Source organism: Meles meles, chromosome 16 (genome assembly GCF_922984935.1).
Source record: "Meles meles chromosome 16, mMelMel3.1 paternal haplotype, whole genome shotgun sequence".
In the NCBI taxonomy this organism is placed as follows: domain Eukaryota; kingdom Metazoa; phylum Chordata; class Mammalia; order Carnivora; family Mustelidae; genus Meles; species Meles meles.
The window spans coordinates 41,521,504-41,544,191 of record NC_060081.1 but is presented as its reverse complement, the minus strand read 5'-3'; the positions used below and the strand labels follow the sequence as shown (position 1 = coordinate 41,544,191).

General features: G+C 43.6%; 1 protein-coding gene across 5 annotated transcripts in view; it reads right to left on the bottom strand.

The window, feature by feature from the left end:
• KIF16B (kinesin family member 16B) overlaps positions 1-22,688 on the bottom strand; it is a 279,293-nt gene that overhangs the window by 103,544 nt on the left and 153,061 nt on the right. For all 5 annotated transcript variants that reach the window (XM_045981076.1, XM_045981079.1, XM_045981080.1 and 2 more), the window contains 2 exons: positions 20,587-20,669; positions 19,091-19,179 (listed from right to left, as the gene is read on the bottom strand). In XM_045981076.1, coding sequence (XP_045837032.1) covers positions 19,091-19,179; positions 20,587-20,669 — 172 coding nt within the window. The remainder of the gene's footprint in view (positions 1-19,090; positions 19,180-20,586; positions 20,670-22,688) is intronic.

Sequence of the window (22,688 nt, the reverse complement as noted above, 5' to 3'; positions counted from 1 at the left end):
TTTTCTCTTAGAACTTTGTATTGTCTGTGATGTATTATATTGAAAAACAGTATTTTTCTCTTAGACTTCTGTATTGTCTGTGATGTCAGAAGCAAGGTTCTCTGCTAGATGAAGGTGGTGTGTTAGAGGCATAAAGAACATGGAGATTATTGGTAATCGACAAAGAGGCCAGCAGGCAAGAGAACTGATAAGAACAAAAAACAATAGGGGGTCGGTGGGCATCATTCAAGTTTAGGGACTGATAATTTACAGTGACAGCAATCTCTGTGTTGATGTGGCTTTCTCTTGTAGCATTGAGCTGAGATATTGGATACAGGTTCAGGGCAAGGAGATAGTTTAGTGGACTCAGCTGGGTCTCTTTGACAAGTGAAGAAAACCAAGGGACCATCTGAGCATTTGGGAAGAGGATGGCGCAAGTGTTGAGGATGAAAACTTGGCTGGACAGAGAAGTAAGTAGGGACAAGGCAAGGCTTGCAGGTGAAAGTGAAAAAATCTATGAAGTCTCCAGGCTCAAGACGTGAATTCACTAATGTAACCATGAGTATCCACATGGAATCACCCAAGGTAATGGTAGGACTGAAAAAGAAGGCGACGCTTAGAAGGTAAGCAGATGACAACAGTAAGGATAGGCAAAGAGTGGGAGAGCCAGATGCCATAGTAAACAGATCAGAGTGCTCTGGGGGGCACAGGAAGGGTGGTCTGAGGGCAGCGGAGTCTCTGGGCTGATGAGATCCCTGGCTCTTCCTCGGTAGAAGTTTTCATTTTGGAACATTTGATTGTGATGAGGAAAGGAAAAGTACTTGTACCAGTGGCGGCTGTCAATCCTAGTTGTATGAGGTCACAGTTCTGACCACTCCTAAAGAGTGGCATCTAATGACATGGAAGTTCTGAGTCAAGAAATCAGAGACACAGTCCCATTTTAATTATTAATGAAGAAGTATGGGTTTGTTTCTATGGCCTGTTACTAAAAAAGGAAAAATCTGGACTGTTTTCTACCAAAAGTGTTATGTCTGCAACAACTAATGACTTCCATCTCCTAAAAAATAAGAGTCAAGAAAAAATATAAGATGCTCACTCTTAACTTAAAACCAAGTCCCAACCATTCTGAGGAGAGACTCATAATTACAAAGTCAAGAACTGTGTTTTAAAATATGAGGTGATATTGACTGTTGCTGGTACTGTATGATTTCCATTAAATATTACATATTTACTAATCATACTTTAAAAAATGCACCTCTTTCCTTAATCAATGATAATTATTTCAAATAGCAAACCTCAATAGATTGTAAAATATGAATGTGAATGTGTTAGTATCAAGGAAAGAATATCAACTGTAATTGTATTTTAATGTGGCTTCATTTTAAATAAGTGTAATTCACTATCTTATTTTACTAGAATTATCTTGGCCCCAAATGCTAATTTCCTAAATGATACAATTAAAAGGAAAGCCACAAAAGGATGTGATTTTTGCAGCTGTTTTTAGCATTTTAAAATGACATTTGGAAGTACATATACTGTGGTAGGTTCAACAAAAAAGCATAGCATGCAATCTATTTTTATGAGAAACAGCCTCTTTTTTTTTTTTTTGCATTAAGAGACATCTAGCATTTTTAGGTATAATTGCACATCTTGTGATTTATATTCCTGTTATCATCGGCAATGAAAAAGCAAGGGGGTGGGAATTTCTCAGTTCGCACCATGACATTGAAAGTGAGACTGTGATTATCAAAAAAAGAAAGAAGAAAAGAAAAATTCTAAATGAACTGAAAGCATAAATATTCGAGCCCTTATGTTGTGCCAATGGTGATTAGTTTTGTACCTTTGATGTCATTTCACGTTTGAAAAGGAGGAAAACAGCTACGCAAGTCCAGCCAACACTGAAGCTGGCAGTGGTGGAGGTGGGGGGCGGGTGTGGAGGGCAGTGGAGGCTGAGTCCCAGACTCCAGTACAACTGGAAGGCAGTCACCTGACAGCAGAGGTGAGCTGAAGGCAAGGCAGTCTCCATATTCTCCGCACAGATATTCTCCAAAGCTATGTGAGCAGGTAAAGGGGAAATCCTCGGGCACCGGATAAGCCAGAAATTTTCCACTTGATTTTTAGGTTCCAATTACATATAGAGACAACCCGATGCGCGTGCAACCTGCAAGGGTGCACAGGGCCCTGCATTCACTGTCTACTGCCGCCATCTTGCAATGCTCACTATTTGAACAAGAGGCTCCAGATTTATATTATGCACTGAACTCTGTAAATTATGTAGCTGCGTTCTAATCAAGTACACATCATTGTTTAAAGACCTGGGGTCTGTTACCTGGAATGGGTGGCGGTAGTCCACGGCCCAGATTCTGGTAAGGGTTATATGGAAAGCAGTTAGAAAAGACCAGAACTCCAGGCCAGATGGTTCACTTCTCCCTGATCCTTCACAAGGGATTAGGTTTCCACAGTAGTGGGTTCTGTAATGGTCAGACCAGAATGGCTGATCATCTTACCCACCCTAGCTCTCTCAGGAAATTCCAACGTGTTTCAAACCACCTTACAAAATGAGCAAACTCCCATTTAAAGACTGAATCTTAAAGACTGAAAGGGGATCTTAAAGAATGAAGAGGAAGTTTGGATTTTCATGCTGGGGTTTGTGCAGGTTCTATCCAATTACGTTTCTGACATTCTAGATGTTCTTTAAAGGCTGAGCAGAAACCAGAGACGACCCCACAGTAGGTACAGGGAAATGCATGAAAGGAATAACCTGGCCATCCATTCAGATCCTGTCTCTTCATGGAAAGGCTCTGAGGTCTTTCCTGTGTACATCATTAGAAACTTTTATTGGGAACCTGAGAGTAGCCGCTTTGTGGAGACAGTGGAGTCAGTGCACCACTCCCTCCTCATTTCCCTTTCTTCCCAAACCCTCCCCTTCATGGCAGGTTATCCTACAGTACAGGGACTTACATACAACTATGATTCAAGATGCATATATCAAAATGAGGGTCTCATGATGCAACTGAATCGCGTAAGTAGTGAAATTAAACCCATTTTAGTTAGAAGTTTGAGTTTATAACATAAATATCCCTAGTACTCTGGGAACAATTTCCTAATGAACTTTCAAATCCCTAGTCTAGAAAGTACTCAGTAAAGACTTTCAGGAGCCAGTCTTAAGCCTTTTGTATTACAAATGGAAAGTGCTCAAAGAAACAAAGATTGCTTAAAAAAAAAAATAGTAAAATTCAATACCTTAAGTGTTTTAAGTGAGTTTTTTCCCCAGTGTATTTCCCATAACGGTGGTATAATGTCTTCCAATAAAGGCAGCCAGGACCTCATGTTAAGCCCAGGAGACCTGCCTGATCCAGCTGCAAGATCACAAGCAGTTGCCACTACATGGAGACTCAAGAGATCATGCATTCGACTTGGCACACACCCCTACACCTTGCCCTGCCTCCCTACTATTTTACAGGCCAGGAGACTGAGGCCCAGAGATTATTAGAGAGAGGCCCAAGATGACCTCTTTTTTAGAGGGACCAGGAATAAAGTTTGCCTCTTCCTACTCCTCCTCCTTTAAAAAAAAAAAAAAAATTATTTATTCATTAGAGAGAACAGCACAAGCAGGGAGTGGGGCAGAGCGAGACAGTGAAGAAGCAGACTCCCCGCTAAGCAAGGAACCCAATGCTGGGCTCCTGGGCTGGGTCCCAGGACCCTGGGATCATGACCTGAGTGAAAGGCAGACACTTAACCAACTGAACCACCCAGGCACCCCTCCTCCTCCATTCTTACTTCAACTCTGGAATTCCACCTCACCTCCGCAGCTGAACCCTGGTAACTTTTACCTCAGAAACAGCCTTCCAGTAGTTAACAACAATTCATTATCCCAAGATATACCTCTCTCTGTTGGATAAACCAGAATAGCGCAGCGCAGGTGATTTTCCTGCCACTCCATTCAGCCACGCATGCCAAGTATCCAAGAAACCTGTGTCAACACCTACTATGCACAAGGGCAATACAAAACAGATCAAGTGCCTTTGCCTCTTAAAAGTGGATTACAAGTGAAATAAAACATGCATGCATATCAATCACACAGAACATGATGAACCCGAGAAAGTTCCATTTTTAACAGGCGATGGGGTGGAGGGAGAGCATTTATAGCTGCAGGGATGAGAGGACGCCTTGCAAAGGAACTGCTGTCGAGCTGGGCCTTGACAGATGGACAGAATAACAATGGGCACAGTGTGGTGAGTAGGGAAAAAATCTAGTGGAGGAAAAACAGGAGCAGGAAGACAAAAGATACAAACAAAGGAAGCAGTAAAGAGAAGGTCTGGCTGTTGCTCTGAACAAACAAAGGGAAGTGGTGAGAAATAAAACCCAAAAGATAGACCATGGGCAGAATGTCAAAGGTTGAGTTGACACTCTCGGGAGCACCTTCGTGAGCGACCTCTCCTCGCACCAACCTGTGCAGTCCTCAGCCCAAGGCACTGAGTACCAAGTACAGAATTCATTTGTTCAATATGGCATCCAGGTGCCAGGCACTGCCCTAGGCACTGTGGATTCAGCAAAAGGAACCAAGTCCCTGCTGTTACAAGCCCTCCATTCTAGTGAGGAGGACAGCTAACTAACAATGTCTATGGTATGTGATAAATGCTATGCAAACAGTGAAGCCAGGAGAGAGGATGAAGAGTGAAGGAGACCTTTAGGAGAGAGCTAAATGGAGGGAGTGACCACAGGGAGGCATCTGGTGCCAACATGAGGGAGAAGCCAGGCCAACGACCAGGAGACAATGTGTGCGGCCTGCTGTAAGCACAGCAAGACCAGCATGGCGAGAGTAGATGGAACCAGGAGATGGTGATGGTACGAGAGCAACTGTGGCCCAAGAGGGAGCCAGGACCCAAACCACTTAAGGCCCTATAGATCAGAGGGCAGACAGAACTCCCACCAGGACTCCATGAGGACAGAGACCTGCCTTAATTGACTGTGTATCCCAAGAGCCTTCTGCAAGGCACATAGCAGGTGTTCAACCAGGACTGCCATGAACACTGCTTTGAAATCAGTGACATAAAGCTCAGAGCCGGACCCCAATTACCCAGTCACAGAATACCTAGGCGAGGAAGAGATGCTGGCAGTCAATGCAGAGCTCTCTTTGCCTTAAGAAAGAAAAACTTTTGGTACTTTCTACCCTTCTCAAGATGAAAGTGAATCAACTGCAGCAAATCTAGAAAACACAAGGAAGTAAAACACTTACCAATAAAATCACCGTGATTGTTTGTTCCATCCTGGTATACAGCCTTTAGCCTTCCGGCCACACACATATACAAACAGACAGGGCCAACAACATGGCTTATTTTGTAACAGTTCCTCTTAATGAATATTTTTGACAAGTCCCCAGATCATTATCTATTAACTGTCTAACATAGTTTAATACCACGCAATTCTAGAATCTGATTGCGCCATGATTAATGTAAGCAATCACATGTTGTTGGAAAGGTCCACAGTATCTGACATACAAAAATTTGGTGGGATCTACAGTGGGCAGCCCAAGAAGTTAGTTTAAGAAAAGCTGTACCTGTTTGTAAGCAGAGAGAAAAGAGAGAGCACACAGGGAGGTCTGACAATGTGAAGAAGACTTAAAATGCACCATAGCTCCTCTCCCTTCACTGAAGTGAAGAGCTTTGGCATTACAAATCTGCTTTCCACATTTGTACTCCTTTGATATCGCCTGTTGAAAGACAAAATGTTAACACGCCTAACCAGCAATGCTTTCAGTGCGTGCCTCTGTCTCAGGCTGGGGGTGAGCACAGGTCCCCAGTGTACCTGTTGTACCTCCCTCAGCCTGTCTGCCCACTCCTGGCTCTCCACTGTCATGCCTTTTATGATCTGGGCCCTCAAACATTCCTTTCCTTATTTCTCTGACATCTCTTAATTCCTTCCCTTGTTGCTTTAATGTGAGCAGCAGCTGTCATCAAATAAAGAGAACAAGGGGGTGTGGATTTAGCTGACAAAAAGGGAAAAAAAGGTGGCAAAGATTTATATAAGTAGATTAATTGCAATGTAACCAACAATTTACATGTGTGTGTGGGGGGGAGCAATAGTTCCAAAAGCCCTTTATGATTAAGCAAGAGTTACATTTATGATATAAACAGAATGAAGACTTGAGGCGCCTGGGTGACTCAGTTGGTTAAGTTTCTGCCTTTGGCTCAGGTCATGATCCCAGGGTCCTAGAACTGAGCCCCACATCGGGCTCCCTGCTCTGTGGGAGTCTGCTTCTCCCTCTCCTCCCTGTTGTGCTCTCTCTCTCTCACTGTCTCTCTCTCTCAGAAACATAAATAAAATCTTTAAAAAAAAACCAAAATAAAATGAAATGAAGACTCATCTTCAATGGCATGGGGAAAAGTTCACAATAAAATGTTAAATGAAAAAACAGAATGTAGAACTGTGTACCTAGTTTGATCACAGTTTTGGTTTTTTTTGTTTTTAAGCAGTCTCCATGCCCAGCAGGTCGCCCAACACGGGGCTTGAACTCATAACCCTGACATCACAACCTGAGGTGAAATCAAGAGTTGAATGCTTAACCGACTGAGTCACCCAGGCACCCCAAATTTGTTTTTTTAAGTAATCTTTATAATGCATAATTATAATATCTAATGTACAGTTAAACATATATATTGTAAATATAAGTAAATATTACAAATGTAAACCAATCATTTTTTGGTGGGAGGATTGTGAATGCTTGTGATTACTTTATTCATTTCTGAATGTTGTACTTTTTTGTAATAAGCATTTCAATTTATAATGAGACAAACTACCTGTTTCAAAATTTTTTCTTAATCTACTGTGATTAGAGCAACCATTTTACTTCCTTTTTTGCTTCTGCGAATCTGTGGTTCATTTCCATTTTATCCAACAACAATGATGATTAACCTGGGTAGATCATCAGATATGGGGGATGCGAATGGGAACTAAACATCTAAACATCAGCTACTCTGATGGGGGCTGGCTACTCAAGGTCAGAATTATGGTCTGTGATAGAGGAGGGGGTTGGTACTGCTTCGTCAGGGCACAACAATCCATTCACATTCAATTGTCCAATCAACAATGATTTCTCAAACACCTACTGAGGAGCAGAGACGCAGTATCAAAAAGTCAGACCCTTTTACTTACCATTAAATCTATAGACCAAGAGACACAATTATCAACTTACAGGGGCTACAAAGGAAAAGACAGAGGATGCTCTGAGTAAACAGTCAAGGAGATGAAATTTGGATGGAGGCTGATAGGGCCTCTATGAAGAAGCAACATTTAAACTGGGATCTTAGAGACTGTGCAGGCTTTGTCCACATGTGGAGTTGGTGGACATATGGACAGACAAGTGTTCCAGAAGGAAACAGCATAGGCAAAGACCCAGAAGCAAGAACAGATATGCACAACTGGAACCCTTGACTAAACCAGCAACAAGCTCTCATCAAATGAGCTAAAAGATTACAGAGAGCTCATGGTGTGCATTCAATAAATACAATACGCTATGTCAAAGGAAAACCATACTGTCATTAGGCACGAAGAGGAAATCTGCTATCTTCCATCCTTGCTCATAACCACCATTCATCATTTCACTAGGAAAAGTCTCATTTCCTCAGTGACCTTTATAGTTCAGCTTTTGACAGTGCAATTATAAAATGAAGGAGGCAGAAATGTAGACCACACCTCAGATAATGCAAATCTAAAGTAACCAAATAAAGACAGACTGTTTTTTTAAATTCTACAGCTCATCTTTCTGCCAACTTTGGAAACAGAAAACACAGGAAGCTCATTGCCTTAAGTGGCTCACAGTGGAATACCGTTCAAGGACAAAAAAGAAAATGGGGTGGGGAGGTCAGTAATTAACACTAATCTCCATTAATGGAGGGAAGAAGCCTACTTCTTTCAGTTGCTTTCATCACATGTTCTCCAAGACTGTATCTTAACAAGCCATTTAAGGCATTTCTACAGCAACTTTAAAGTTAGTAAATGGTCCATAAAAAAGCAAGACAATGAAGACCAAAAATTGGAGAAATCAGCCTTGCAGCAAAGCAAACTTCTGAAAAATGGCAAAGCCCGATAAAATAAACTGCAGAGACAAACACAGTAAATAACCATCAAAGAAAACTCAAGCTAACTACCAAACCACCAGCAACATAAATATTGCCAACTACATGTATAAAACTTCCACACTCAAGGTCAGCACGAGAAAAATAGATAAAGAATAGATACAGTCCCGGGAAGTCAGGAGAAAGGCACAGTTAGCAGGGTACTGCATTCATAGGCAATGTGACCTTTTCTTCCAGGATGTGCCCTGGAGACCATGGCCTCACCTGAAGGTGCAAATCCCATCAACAGTATGTCCAGCCATGACCAGATTCCAGTTCTTAAGCCCCTTGTACACTGGTACGAATTAAGTGGGGGGAAATAAATTCACTTCATTCATATTTATTAGATGTCTGTTAAGTTCCAGGTGCTATGCTGGGCACTGAGTGAACAACAAATTAGCTTCTGTGCCCATTTTCTGGAAGCTTACAGTCATCCACAGTGAGGTGAAGGCTCAACACAGCACAGGACAGGACACTGTGACTGATGTCTCCTTACTTTCTCCCTAATGTGACACATTTATCCTTCCCATTGAAGGCAGGAAATGGGGAAGGAGTGCATAAGGCAGAAACAGGGAAGGGTGGGAGACAGGAAGGAAAATGAAATAAGATGGCCCTTGACAATGCAGGGGTTGGAGCACCAACCTCTCACACAGCTTTTAAACATTTTCATGTTTAACTTTTCACTCCCCAAAATCTTAGCTAATAGCCTCCTGTTGACCTGAAGCCTTACTGATAACATAGTCAATTAACATACATTTTGAATGTTACATGTATTATATACAGTATTCCTACAATAAGTAAGCTAGAGAAAATATTAAATACATCTTAATATTTAATATTTAATTTAATATTAGAGAAAATATTAAGTATATCTTAAGTACAGTCATATACTGTATTTTATCTACATATAAATGGACGCATGTAGTTCAAAGATCAATCCCTGTTGTTCAAGGATCAACTGTACCTTCTTTCCATATAATTGTTGTCAGCCATTGAGAAGTCCTCAATGCCATCTTGGTGCCTCTGGAGTTTTTGATCCAAATCCCAGAACTCTTCATTCATAATCTAGTTCCTTCCAGCTTTATATTCTGAGATGTCAAACCTACTCTTCATTAGAAAGGACCAGGAAGGCTAAAGCTAAGCACAAACAGCGTCCTAAAAGAGCATGGAGCTCAGCACAGGACACACCGAGTCCCTGATGAATCCTTGGTGATGGTCAGAATGCCCAGGGCCCAGGACGTGCTTCCAGGGAGAGCCATTCTTAGCAGGATTCTCCAGAATCCTGGTCCTGTGAACACAGCCTAGAGCTCCATCCAGGAGGGTGTACTCATAGTGGTAGAGTCTACACTTTAAGAAGATCCCTCTCCAGTTGGCATGCAATTGGAAGAGTATTGGTGGAAAATGGTGGTGATATGTGCAACCATTCCATAGAACAATTCGTGAACATGTATCAAAAGCCTTAAAACAATTTATATTTCTGGACTAGTAATTCCATCTCTACTTTTTTACCCCCTGAGGAAGTAATCATGAATAAACACAAAGATTTAGCTACAAATACGTTCACCCCAATTGTTTGTTATGGCTTAAAACTAGACAATGAAATGCCTACTGATAAGTTACAAAATGTCCACAGAATGCCATATCACATGGACATTAAAATTATGTAGGAAATACTAACAAAAGGAAAAGGTAAATAAGTGTAAAAAAAAAATAAGTCCAATATGAACTCATCATGGTAAAAGAACACATTTAATATGTAAGTATGAGTGTGTGTTTGTGTATAAGCCAGTATACACATATGTGCCCATGCACATACAGAGAAAGAAAGACTGAGAGAGATGGCTACATGATAGGACAGAGGTACAGACTAGAATATACAGTGACATGTTGACTGTAAGTTCTTTTTTGCTTGTTTGTAATTTCTAAATTCTCCGAACTGAACATATTAAAATAGAAAGTTATGTTAAGAATAATAACCCCTCTTTTGAAGGGTCAGGGGTGGGAGGTTGGGGGAACAGGTGGTGGGTAATGGGGAGGGCACGTTTTGCATGGAGCACTGGGTGTTGTGCAAAAAGAATGAATACTGTTACGCTGAAAAAATAAATAAAATGGGAAAAAAAAAAAAAAGAATAATTACCCCTCGTCCATTTTCACCCCTTGATTATTGATGACTACAGACCATCCTCACTTAGAAGCGTTTCGTAGCTACTTTGGCCCGAGGTGCCCCAGATGACAGCCAGTTCTCAGCTCTGAATGCCACAGTCCATCATGCTCCTTGGATAGCTTACCAATACATGTCTGATTTTTGACTTTGATATTTTGGGGCCCAAATGGATTTGAAACCCAGATGTTTCTCCTCTTCAGAATTTAATTATTCAAATATATCCATTTAAATCAACCCACCACTGGTTAGTGCTTAAAGAATGCTAATGCACAAGTGAAAATTTCTTCCTTTATTTTCAAGACTGAAATGAATTTGGAATGTATATAATTTTGCTTAGGGCACTTTCAAGAAGCTGTGAAAGCTTCCACAACCTGCCAAATTAGCTGTCTGTTTGCAGTCTCAGAGCAAGACAGAGGATGTCTAAGCAGCAGGCTTGCTTTCTTCATAAAGACTGTGCCGGTCGAGGAGGAATGTTTCCCCTGCAGCAAAATTATTTCCTGGCAAAGACCCTGGCTGGGCACTACTCCAAAGTGGAACTAACTCCCAAAGGAAGTCACCAGGCTGCTTTGCCTCATCCAAAATTTCTTTGGCACCAAGTACCACGCATGTGTGTATACAAATCCTGGTTTCCAGGGAGCTTGAGATACAGGCCAGCAGTAAGTTCCAAAACTCTGTTAGAAATGATACACCCAACTTTATATGCCCACTTTGACTGATAAAATGTTCTTGGGCAGCAAGGACTTCACTTTCAAAAACTCCAAATCTTACTCTGATTTAGAGCATGGGGTTTTTCAGACAGAGGCTATATGAAGAATTAGTACATGACCTGTTGAACAAAGAAAAAAGAACTGATTGCTTCCAAGGTTAGTTGGTTCTTACTGCATAGGATAATCTACAAACCAGACATACTTCTATCAGAGGACATTGCTCTAAGAGGAACTGAGTACTAAGTAGTAATTTTTAGTCTACTGCAAAAAATAAAAAAAGAAAAAGAAAAAGTCAAGGCCATACAATACCAAAGAAACCAAGAGATATGTTCACTTTTACCCATTAAGAAAGCCACAAAAAAAGTATACCTGTATGACCAAAAAATGCGAAAAAGTTTTAGGGGCCAGTTAAAAAGTGCAGATACTACAACGTGGACAGGACCCATCTGAAGCATGGGGCACATGAAGACCTAGGAGCAGACCATCCCTCGTGTTGGGAGCACGTCTGTTGGCCCAAATGGACAGCTCAATGAACATCTGTGAAGTGTCCACTAAGTGGGAGCTTCTGGAGATTAAAAGATGAGTAAGGAACAGTCCCTGCCCCCAAGAAGCCTACTGGGAAAGCAGACATAAACATTAGTTAAATGGATTTAGAAAGATTGTATGATCAAAGTATGCACAAAATGCCTGGAATAGAATAGAGAAGCAGTTAGCTCAAATTACAGATGAACAGGCTGCCTCTTGAGGAGACAATTCTGATACTCAGTCTTGAAAGATGAAGAGTATTGGCCAAGGGAAGGAGTGGGGAGGTTTACACATAGGCTTGACCTGGAGAGAACTGTGAAGACGTTTCGTCCACTTAAACCGAAGCATAGAGTTCAAGGGGGAAAGTGACAGAAGACAACGTTAGAGAACAAAGTCATGGATGACTGTGCTGGGCCTTAGGGGGAATCACATGGGGAATTGAGGGGCCAAGCCAAACGCTGGGAAGCGGAGATGTCTTAGAGAAAGAAGAGTCACTGCGAAGGGCTGCAGAGGGGTGGCTTAAGGCTGGGACAGGTTTCCAGCGACAGGTCAATGAGTCTGTCCTATGCCACTGCATAAAGGAAGTCAGGAATCACCGTCAGGGCCGTGACAATCACCCTGATGGTGCTCCAGCATTTACTACTCCTCAGGTATTAACCATATTGGCCATTTATTTTGTTGTTTTTTTAAACTGAGATATAATTGACATATAGCATATTAGCGTCAGGTAAACATGTGAGTCTATATTTGTAGACACTACAAAATGATCACCATAATTAAGTCTAGTTACCATCCATCACCATAGTTACAAAAAAATTTCTTCTTGTGATGAGACCTTTTCATATCGGCTTAGAGACTTCGAAATAAGCCTTACAATATTAACCACAGTCACCACGCTCTATGCTACTTGTATTACGTTATTTATTTTATAACTGGGAGTTTGTACCTTTTGGCCACCTTCACCCACTTCACCCTCTTCCCCTCTGGCAACGACCAATCTCTGCATCTATGAGCTTGGGTCATTTTGTTTTGCTTTGGTTGATTCATTTCTTCAGATTCTACATATAAGTGAAATCATAGGTATTTGTCTTTCTCTTCCTGACTGATTTCCCTTAGCATACATAATGCCCGCAAGGTCCATCTGTGTTGTCACAATGGCAGAATTTCCCTCTTTTTTAATGGCTGAGTAGTATTTCTGGGTTGCTGATGAGACAGCGGACACGGAACTCTGCGCTAATCACTGGGTTTGGCCACCTGCTGATCAGAGAATTCTGTGACTAGGACTTGCTGCAGTGAGATCCAGCACACTGCGGGGGGACAGGTCTGGGCGGCACTGCACAGCTTTCCCTAATTTCAAGGCACCCCAGGAATCCTAGTTTGGCATGTGCAAAGACAATTGCTCCTGGTGTCCAGATTTCTGATAGGCTTTTTACCAAGGTCTTGCCTGTGCAATCCATCACGCTCCAAGGTGACTGAGCACCAATCTGTCTTACTCACCGGAGTCCCAATACGGGCTGGACAAATGATGGGCCCTCAAACAGTAGCTAAATGGATGAGGAAAAAGTGGCAGAACTTATGAACATTGATTTCACTCAACGGGGGAAACCGCCTTCATCCTGGGGTTTTGACAGGCCACATGGACTCCAGTGCTGCCCAGGGGGGTACGCAGTAGCTGACAGAGTACTCAAATGCACAGTTACTTACAGGAGAGAGTTCAAGGCCTGGGGCCCAGTGTTTCAAGGTTGTGCTCATTATTCTCCCTGCCTCCTGACAACTTGCTCTTCCTTCCCGTGCGTGTGTACTTCTGCTGGGTACCACACAACCCCCAACCAATTACCTAAGCCAGAAAACAGAGAGCAATCTCTTTACTTCCCACATCCAATTTATCAGCTAGGCTTCAAGACTTCCTGTTCCAGATGGCTCTGGAGCCCATCTCTTCTTCTAGGTAACTTTGACTGCTATCTCAGTTCAAGCCCTTGCCTATGCGTCCTTCCTGTATCTTCCCTGGTGTCCCTGTTACTCCGGTGCCAGAGTGACCCCTCTCAATGCAAAGATGACCAATCTCTCTCCTTGGCTAGAAAGGCTACTTGGACGCCTACTATCAATGAGCTGATTAAAATGAACTTGGCTGTGCCTGAGAGAGGTCATCAGGAAGTCAATCCATGTTAGATTTATGTTCATCATTTATTTACTATACTTTTGGGGGGAAGGGAAACTGAATTTTGAGATATTCCTTCTTTATTTCCAGACAGTATTTTCTAGACTGGACATTCTGGGAAAAAAATGGAAGGAAAAAAAGAATGAAAAAAAACGCACAGTAATATACCCCTCATACTCATTAGGATGGCCATTATTTAAAAAAAAAAAAAAAAAAAAAAAAAAAAAACCACATACACACACAACAGAAAACAAGTATTGGCTATGATGTGGAGAAATTGGAACCCTTGGGTGCTGTTGGTGGGAATGTAAAATGGTATAGGTGCTATGGAAAACAGGATGGTAGTTTCTCAAAAAACTAAAAACAGATCAAACATACGACCCAACAATTCCACTTCTGGGTATATTCCCAAAGGAACTGAAAGCAGGGACTCAAACAGATATTTGTACACCCATGTTCATGTCACCATTATCCACAACAGCCAAAGGGTAGAAGCAATCCAAGTGTCCATAAACAGATGAATAAATAAACCAGATGTGGTATATATGTACAATGGAATGTGATTCAGCCTTAAAAAGGAAGGAGGAAGTTCTGACACAGACTACAACAGGGATGAACTTTGAAGACACTATGCTCAGTGAAATAGGCCACTCACAAAAAGACATGCTGTAGGAGTCTACTTATGTAAGGTACCTAAGGTAGTCAAATTTCTGAAATAGAAACTAAAATGGTGATTCCCTGGGCTTGGGGAGACAGAGGGAATGGAAACTATTGTTTTAATGGGCACAAAGTTTCCATCTTATAAAATGAAGAGTTCTGGAGATTGGCTGGCACGATAGCATGAATGCACTTAACACTACTTAACTGTACATTTGAAAATGGGTAAGGCAGTAAATTTTATGTTAAGTGTATATTGTCACAATGTAAAATAGAGTAAGGAAATGAACTACCAAATGCGCATAAGTATATAGAAAATAATTCTCCATCACATTTGGGGCCACATATCTTCATCACGGTCATTTGTTCTGGACATGCTAATCAGAATTTATAAAAACATGACACATGGAAAGAATTCTCCTGAACCGAAGGGAGTGATTTGGATTCCTAAGGGGTGGTGGTCTAGGCCAACTCTCCGGTTAATATTCTTCCCCACTTTGTCCTCCAGGTTGAGGCAGTACTACCTCCAACAGTGTCATGTCCTCAACTACAGAGAAGACCAGGGGAGGATTCCAGCTGATATTCACTTAGGATCCTTATACCCACCGCTAGCCCCTTCCCACACCACCCTTCTCCGGAGATGGGCTCTGGCTATTTATTCCAGGCTGGGTGTGGCTATGGCATTGAGAGTAGGCTGAACAAGGTAGAAATTGGGGGAAATGTTATTATGATAGGGACATTTGGGTTGAGGACAAAAGGGCTCCTGTGAACTAGGCTTAGGACTCAGATTCCACAGTGCTGGCTGGAGGTGATCTCCACGTGAAGAAAGAGTCTCTGCAAGTCTCTCACCCTTCTAAGTTACCCAACACCTTAGAAGGTGCTCCATGAAGGGGATCCCTTTCTAGACCTCCCAGGGTGGGTTGTTTACACCACCACTCTCCACCCTGAATCACATACTGCCTGGCCTTGGCTCAGAATGGGTTCACGGGCATGTGCCAGTTCTCCCGGGCAGAGAACACGCATCTGACACGTAAAGGTTCTCCACAAGAAGACTCTCATTAAGTATATGCTGATCTGCAAAAGCATCTCAGCGCTACTTTTCCATCCTGAGAAACTAACGTGCTTTTGTGTCCAAGCAGCTTATTACTAAATTTAAATAACTATGTAACCAGGGTCCAAGGAGCAAACATATTTCTTTCAATGGTCTTCCAGTTTACCTCATGGTACTTAATTTAGGCCAAGAATATTTACACCTGTAACCTCAAAAAATATATAAATAACACAGCGATACTTTAATTCTGCCTCATTTTGTCAAGATGCTGGAACAGATACCTCGTGACACCCATAAATCAGAGTAGGAAATTTTTCTCCAATTATGTTTTAATTCATGGGCAATCATTCTCTATAGCAGGTGGCAAGTTCAGGGGGGCTAGACGTCAGGGAACATGAAGTCAGGCTGGTGAAGTATGGAGTAATTTTAATTTGAATTTTTACAAATGAGTACTGCAGGGGTAGTAGAGACAAAATGTGCCTCTGAACGGCAGCATCAAATGCATCTAGAACCATCTCCTCAGCCAACTGCAAGGCAATCTAACACAGATGCTGTTCTCACTTGAATTCTCTGATTGCCGTGGTCTAATTAATTTCATCATGAGACCACCTTCTCATTTTTCTGCTCGAGGATCTTGGACGTGACCTTGAGATTATTCAAATAACTGCAGTGTCAGTTAGGAATTGATCCATGTGACAAAAACACATTCCTTTACAGAATAAGCCATTTTCCACTATTTGCAACATCCATGCCCAGAGAAATTGGTGAAAAACCTTCCCCAGACGGATCTTTGTATCCTACTAAAATTTCACTCTTAATCTGTTTGCTAAACATTTACTAAGCATGTTATGTGAATGACACTTTAAAATACAGAAATTAATACGACAAGCCTTTGACCTCGAAAAACTTCCAGTCAAATAGGAAAGACACTCACACAAGCCAAACTCTTGTGCACATGCCGGCCCACGCTGGCCTTCCCCGCCTCCCCATCTCAGGAATGGACACACCATCTGCCCAGCTATTTACATCTGAAATCTGGGCATGATTCTTGACTTCACCACGTTCCATCTCTAAGGCTACCACCCAGATCCAAGCTACTCTCCCCTCGCCACCTTTCTGGGGCTTCAGTGCCTTAGATTAAACGTCCCCTCCTCAGAAAGCCCTCCCTGATCATGCCATCAAATGCTGCTCAAGACATTTCATTTCCTTTTCCCTTTCTGCACTTATTTGTAAATTACCTGTGACTGACTCTCTCCTCTGGCCAGCTGTAAAGGGAACCTGTAAGGGCTGCTGGCAACTGTGCCCCTGGGCTAGAGCCCTGCCCCAGCCCCACAGAAGGCACACAGAAAAGACATGTTGATTGATGAGTGTCCTTTATACAGAAGACCAAAACCAGGATGATGGAAATGAAGGAATGTACAGTGAGGAAGGAACACTGACTCTTGACTGGATGACGGCTTTCAGAGGAGCTGGCCTGGGTACTGTGATTTAGAGGACAAGTATGTGCGTCTGAGAACGCATGTCAGGCTCCACAACTGGCAAAAGACAAGGCCCAAGGGCATGGCTAGTCCAGGGAACTCTGAACAATGGAAAGGGTCCCCAAAATGGCAGGAATCCAGAGCACGCACACGGACGTGCTGAGAGGACAGCGCACACAGCGGGGGGCCTGAGTGACACAGTTAGGGAGTGGGATTTTATTTTTTTAGACCATGGAAAGTCACTGAAAAGTTCTGAAGATGAAAAATTAGATACTCTAAACTACCTTTTATAAACATTGATAAAAACTGTTGTAACTTAAAAACCAGCAAACCACCAAAAGTGGCATCACTTTGAAGAGGACTGCGTACACCTCCACCTGTATGTGGAGGAGAAAAAGAAAGGATTTGGCTCCAGTCTGTAAATGCAAGGGAGAGAGGGGCTCACAGTCGGTGACCCTAGGTCTCCAATAGGCGAGCTGACAGCAGGTCAGTTTTGGGGTTTTCAAAGACCCTGAAAAGCCACATTAGCATTTCCAAATGGTTTCAAAGTAAAAGGCACCAGGATGGAGGACAGTGAAGCTAGTAGCTGGATTCCAGGACTGGAGCTGGGTCCAGGGTGCGGAGGTGATTCCAAGCAAGCATGCTACACATTCCAGAATGTTTCGTCAAATAGTATTGAACAGAGGGGATAGGACTCCTCACACTGAAATTAATGCTAAAGCCCTGCATATGATACTGAACACAGTGAGGATATGAATGACTCCATCTCGGCCACAGTAATGGGCAGCTGCTCAGACTGCAAGGGATCAACGACCTCTGACAAAACGTGCCTTCCAAAACATCGAGAACCCAGGCACTCAGAGGGCTTTCTCAACAGGGCTTATTCAAGACCGGTTTATCTGAAGAGCACCACTCTCAAGAGCGCTGTAGCCACACGTGAGAGCTGACCCGTACAGACAAAGCCAGTTAACCGTGGCCTGTGCTTGCATGAGTTCTGGAGGGAGGGAGAGGCCCAGGAGCCTGCAGTCACAATATTGCACTAACTGGGGGCTGGTTTTTTTCCCCTTTGGGTTTTTGTCTATTTGTTTTGGCTCAAGCACGTTGTCTAATCTGGGCTTCAGCTTGCCTATAAAATCAGGAATCCAGAAACATGATCAAAGGTCCCTCCCAGTTGTAAACTCCTGTGACAATGAAGAAATTCCCTGCAGGTGCACCTGCTTTCCACAAACCAGGGAAGGGACTTGAGCTAAGGAGGGATGCCTTCGGCTCATCCTGGCTCAATGTCCATTGAGCTGAGGTGGGGTTGGGCAGGAACTGGCCCCAGGTCTGAATACGCCCCCGGCTGGAGAAGGCAGGTAGTGACATGGTCACTGCCTGGGCCGGGAATCAGTAGTGTAGACTCACACCACAGCTCTAACTGTGAGACCACAGGCTGGCAAGCCGGGTTGAACTCTCCACATGTCAAACCAGGACAGAGTCAAGGTGAGGATTATGAGACAATGGATGTGAGAGGCTGAGTGCAGTGCCAGACACAGCCACTCCTCGGTACAGGACAATCCTAGAAGACGTCGTTGTCCGTTTTATCTCACTTAGTTAGCTGTTTCATTTACCTCCACTGCTTTCTAGGACATTCTCGCTGCAGGAAAGATAAAATTATGGGGCCTCACGAAACTGGAAAAGTCCACGAAGTCCTTTCTTCCAGTTTCCTGTTCTTAAGCATTTTCACGGTCACCACGTCAGCCAAGCAGACGGCCCAAGGTCACCCAACCATGAAGTCCATCTAAAACACTATCGTTTGTGTCCTCAGGGGTCCCCCCAGGGCCTGCAAGTAGTGAGTGTAAATCCTCGTACTCCCCGATGCCCTAAAAATCAAAGTTGTCTGTTAGGACAAGAAGTTTACAAAATGAGATGAAAGTGCCAGGAGATCCTGCACTGAGTAACCAGAGAGCCAATTCTAAAATATGAGACAATGACAAAAGTGATAGCGAAGCCTGTAACAGTCCTCACTAATGATTCTTATGACGTGAAGCAAAAAAATCCAAATCCACAATCCCGTTTATGTCGTGGTTACAGTGAAGTACAATTATGTATGTACAGAGTAAGAGCTGGCGAGCGACGTGGAAAATGACAAAGGCTCATCTGCTATGGAGGTGCGACTGCAGTAGCCTCACTTTTATCGAGTGACTCGAGTGCGGCTGGCACAGTAAACACACCAGTGACAGTCACAGGGAAGGAGGCGCTGCCGTTCACTTACCCTGGGTTGTACAGCATGACCGCGGACAGGTTCTCACAGGACTTGGAGAGGTCAGTCATGGACAAGCTGAAGGAGGACAGAAGGCCACTCTAAGAGCAGACACAGGGCAGAGCGGTTACCTCAGTGGGGAAAAGAGGGCCAGCGCCCTGGACTTGCTGCTTTCACCTGGTGAGAAGCAATGAGGTGCACATACACACACCACCCCCGACCCTCCATTAGCACGCACCGTAACTGGTCTATCCAAGGACGGCACATCACGGAGAGCTGGGCGATGGATGCCACTCAGACCCAAGCCTCGGCTAAGCCCTGCAGGGCCCCCGGGGCCCCAACAGGTCCAGACTGGCAAAGCTAGCCAGGACCTGTATCACCGTGGGGCTCTCTGTGACCACACCACATGGAAGTGGCGGGAAGGGTCACCCTCATTGCTGGCAGGAGCCGTGTCCTGTTCTCAGCAGCACTCACTACGTGTGCTGAGGGAGAAAGGTGAGGAGGTAGAGGGGAAGGGAGACCCAAAAAGGAAGAGCTTAACCTGTTTGCTTCCAAGGAAAGGTACTGGCAAATGTTATTTTCCTCCCTCTTACCCTCTGCAACTGTGAACCAAAGGGGACCCTCCAAGGAGACCCTGGGCCAGAACAGATAAGAGACTTCACTGGCAGTCCCAGAGAAGGTTAGGGTTTGCAGCTTTCTTATTTCCCATCGAAGGCACTGGCGCCCTCAGGCAGCCCTCATGAAAGGAGGTAGACATGCAGGGGGCTATATGACTCAGGAGTGAAGGGCAAACACTAAAGGTCAGCAGGTCAGGGCTGCAGCACAGGTTCGCCACTTGCTGGTGAGGGAACAAGTGAGTCTCAGTTGCTTATCTTGATCATCTGTGACATGGGGACAGGAACAGCCACTGGGCAGATAAAGCAGTGCGATATGTGTAGAAGTTTCATACAGCGCCCGACTCCTAGAAACGTTAGCTGTAGTCTCTACCTTCCTCGGCCTGAGGACAGTACCTTGTCCCCATACAGATTTCTCTCTCATCTCCCCCTCTCTCTCAGGTCCTCCACCCAACTCCCCTGCCCAGCACTTCAAGTGCCCTCCAGGATGTGTCTATCCAACAGCTGTCCTAAACTCACCCCCTTTCTGCTTCACACCCCAACCAAAAGTCCAATTCGCTGTGGCTGAAAATAAAAAGTGAGCCACCTTTTGAATGAAAGTGATTCTGATATTGGATTAACTCCTAAAACAGATCCTCATATGTGGAAGTCACTCTCTACTTAATGCAAAAACAATGGGGTGAAGAGAAGGGTCTAGAAGGAGCCATTTCGCCTGCTCTGGACTTCACCAGCTTGCTGTCCTACTCAATCAGCCAATCATCCAATGAGCAACAGCTCCCTAAAATCAGGGCATGCCACAGAATGACTTTCCCGGTTCTAGACTCCAGAAAATCAAAATCAAGCCCCAGCCCCACCAGCATCAGAGTTGGCTCCTGGAGATTTTAGGCTCCTCACCTTCCTCTTCTCCCTGAGCTTGGCAGCCTCCTTAGGGTGGTTAAAGCGAAACATATTGGTTCTTCCCAATAGTATCACAGCACCTAAGAACATACAAAAACACAAGTAAGCAACTTGGTTGGTTGACAACATCATATTGTGGAATTTTACAGCTGAAATGTAATTTCCAGTGTGCTATAAAACAGTAATAATAAGGGAAAGCCTTAGTCTCCAAAGTCTGCTTACATAATCCAATTTTAAATCTGCAAATATTCTTATTTTACAGCCAAGTGTCACAATACTTATGTTACCAAGACAGAAGTAATGGATTCCAGCATTATATTACAAGATTTAAAACTTAATATCCAGATAATTACACTCTTGATTTTGAGAAGAAAAAAAGAAATACATTCTGCAAAGTGATGCTGTAATACCAAGCAAAGCATATGGTCACAAACTTGGGAAATCTTTATTAATGCCAACAAAAGAAGAGATCCCAAAGGAAAGTGCTTTCAAAGGAAAACATGGCGAAATCGGCGGAGTCCAAAAACCACTATTAAAATCAACTTCACAATGTAACAGGAAAGAACTTGTGTACATGTAGGGTCTGTTTCCAAGTAGAAACACTACTTCTTGTTAAAAGCCTCTTAAAATTTAGATGGCCCCATCAGACATCAAAGGGAGCCTTTTGATTGACCAGGGCCTTGCTTGTTTGGAAAATGCAGAAGAGGTAAAAGAATTCAATGTAAAAACCAAACGTAACAAAAATGTTAGGTGGAGGGCACATTTCAGAATGATTAAGCAAATAAGCAAACAAACACTTTCTATGGCTAAGAACTGTTCAGAGCTGGTCCGGCTGCCGTGGAAGGCAGTGAGCTCCTAGTCACTGGAGGCACCTAAGTAAGGGAAACGATGTTCCAGAAGAGATTCACTTGGGGGTATAGCTCAGGGGTAGAGCATTTGACTGCAGAAGAGATTCACTGCATTCTCTGGTCCCATCCACACCCAAGAGTCTACCACACCTCAGAAAGACAGCCCCATGATCAGTCTTTGCCCAGAAAAAGAATGCAACTTATTTGTAAGACAGAACACACATGCACTGAAGTGTACCACACAAGATGGCAGAGGTATTGAGCGTCTGAGTGACGCACGCAAGGCTGCCGTAGGTAGGGACACAGCAGAGCTGGGTCCCACAAGGCAGCTAGAGGACAGGGAAGATGGTTCCAGTTTGGGGTAACCATGGGGAAGGGCTAAGCCTTAGCAGGAGAACAGCCCTGTCATGTTTGGGGAGAGGAGGGAGTCAAGTCCAAACGTAGGGCATCAGAAACAGTAGTAAGAATAGATACTGGACAGATGACAGAGAAACACACCGTGAGGACCTGGAGAGTCAGCGTGGGGAACATGCACCAAAAGTCACGAACTGATGGCCAGAGAAAATCTCCAGCTCATAGATGTTTTGTGTGCCCCGTGAAACTTTTAAAAACTGAAATTACTAGCTGCCAACAGGCAAAAATCTGCAGTTTTCACATAAAGCTCTGAGTTTCTTTCTGATTTCTCTTTGAAACCTAGAAGGTACGATACAGTAGATCTTATTGCCCCTTGGCAAAGGCCCCTGGGCTGCTGAAGGCTGCCTCCTTTGGACAGGGCACGTGACCTCTCGGTGACCACAGGTATCAACCTCTGCCCTTGACTACTATTTCCACCTGGACCCTGCAAGTAATATCATAGCCCTAGGGAGTTACTTTAGGGCTTCAGATCAGTAATCCACCTGCCTACTCAACATACGCCTTCATGTTCTCTAAGGAGTTTCAAATTCAACGTGGCTGAAACCAAAGGGGTTTAGATCATAACCCCAGGGAGCAACTGAAGGGTTGGTTCTGGTGGTTGTCATCATTTAGTGGAAATGGAGTCAATATGGAAAGAATACAGCTTTCAGGAGACTTAGATGGACAGCAGTACATACTAACCAATTTACAATCTATGTATCCCCCCTCATGTTAAATTGCATTCGTATATTTTCCAATTATGGAAAGGCACCACGGCCATAATTAAGAAAGGTGCTTTCCATGCCTCCCATGACCACGGCTCAGAACTGGGTGGCATACAAAGAAGTCAAAAGTTAA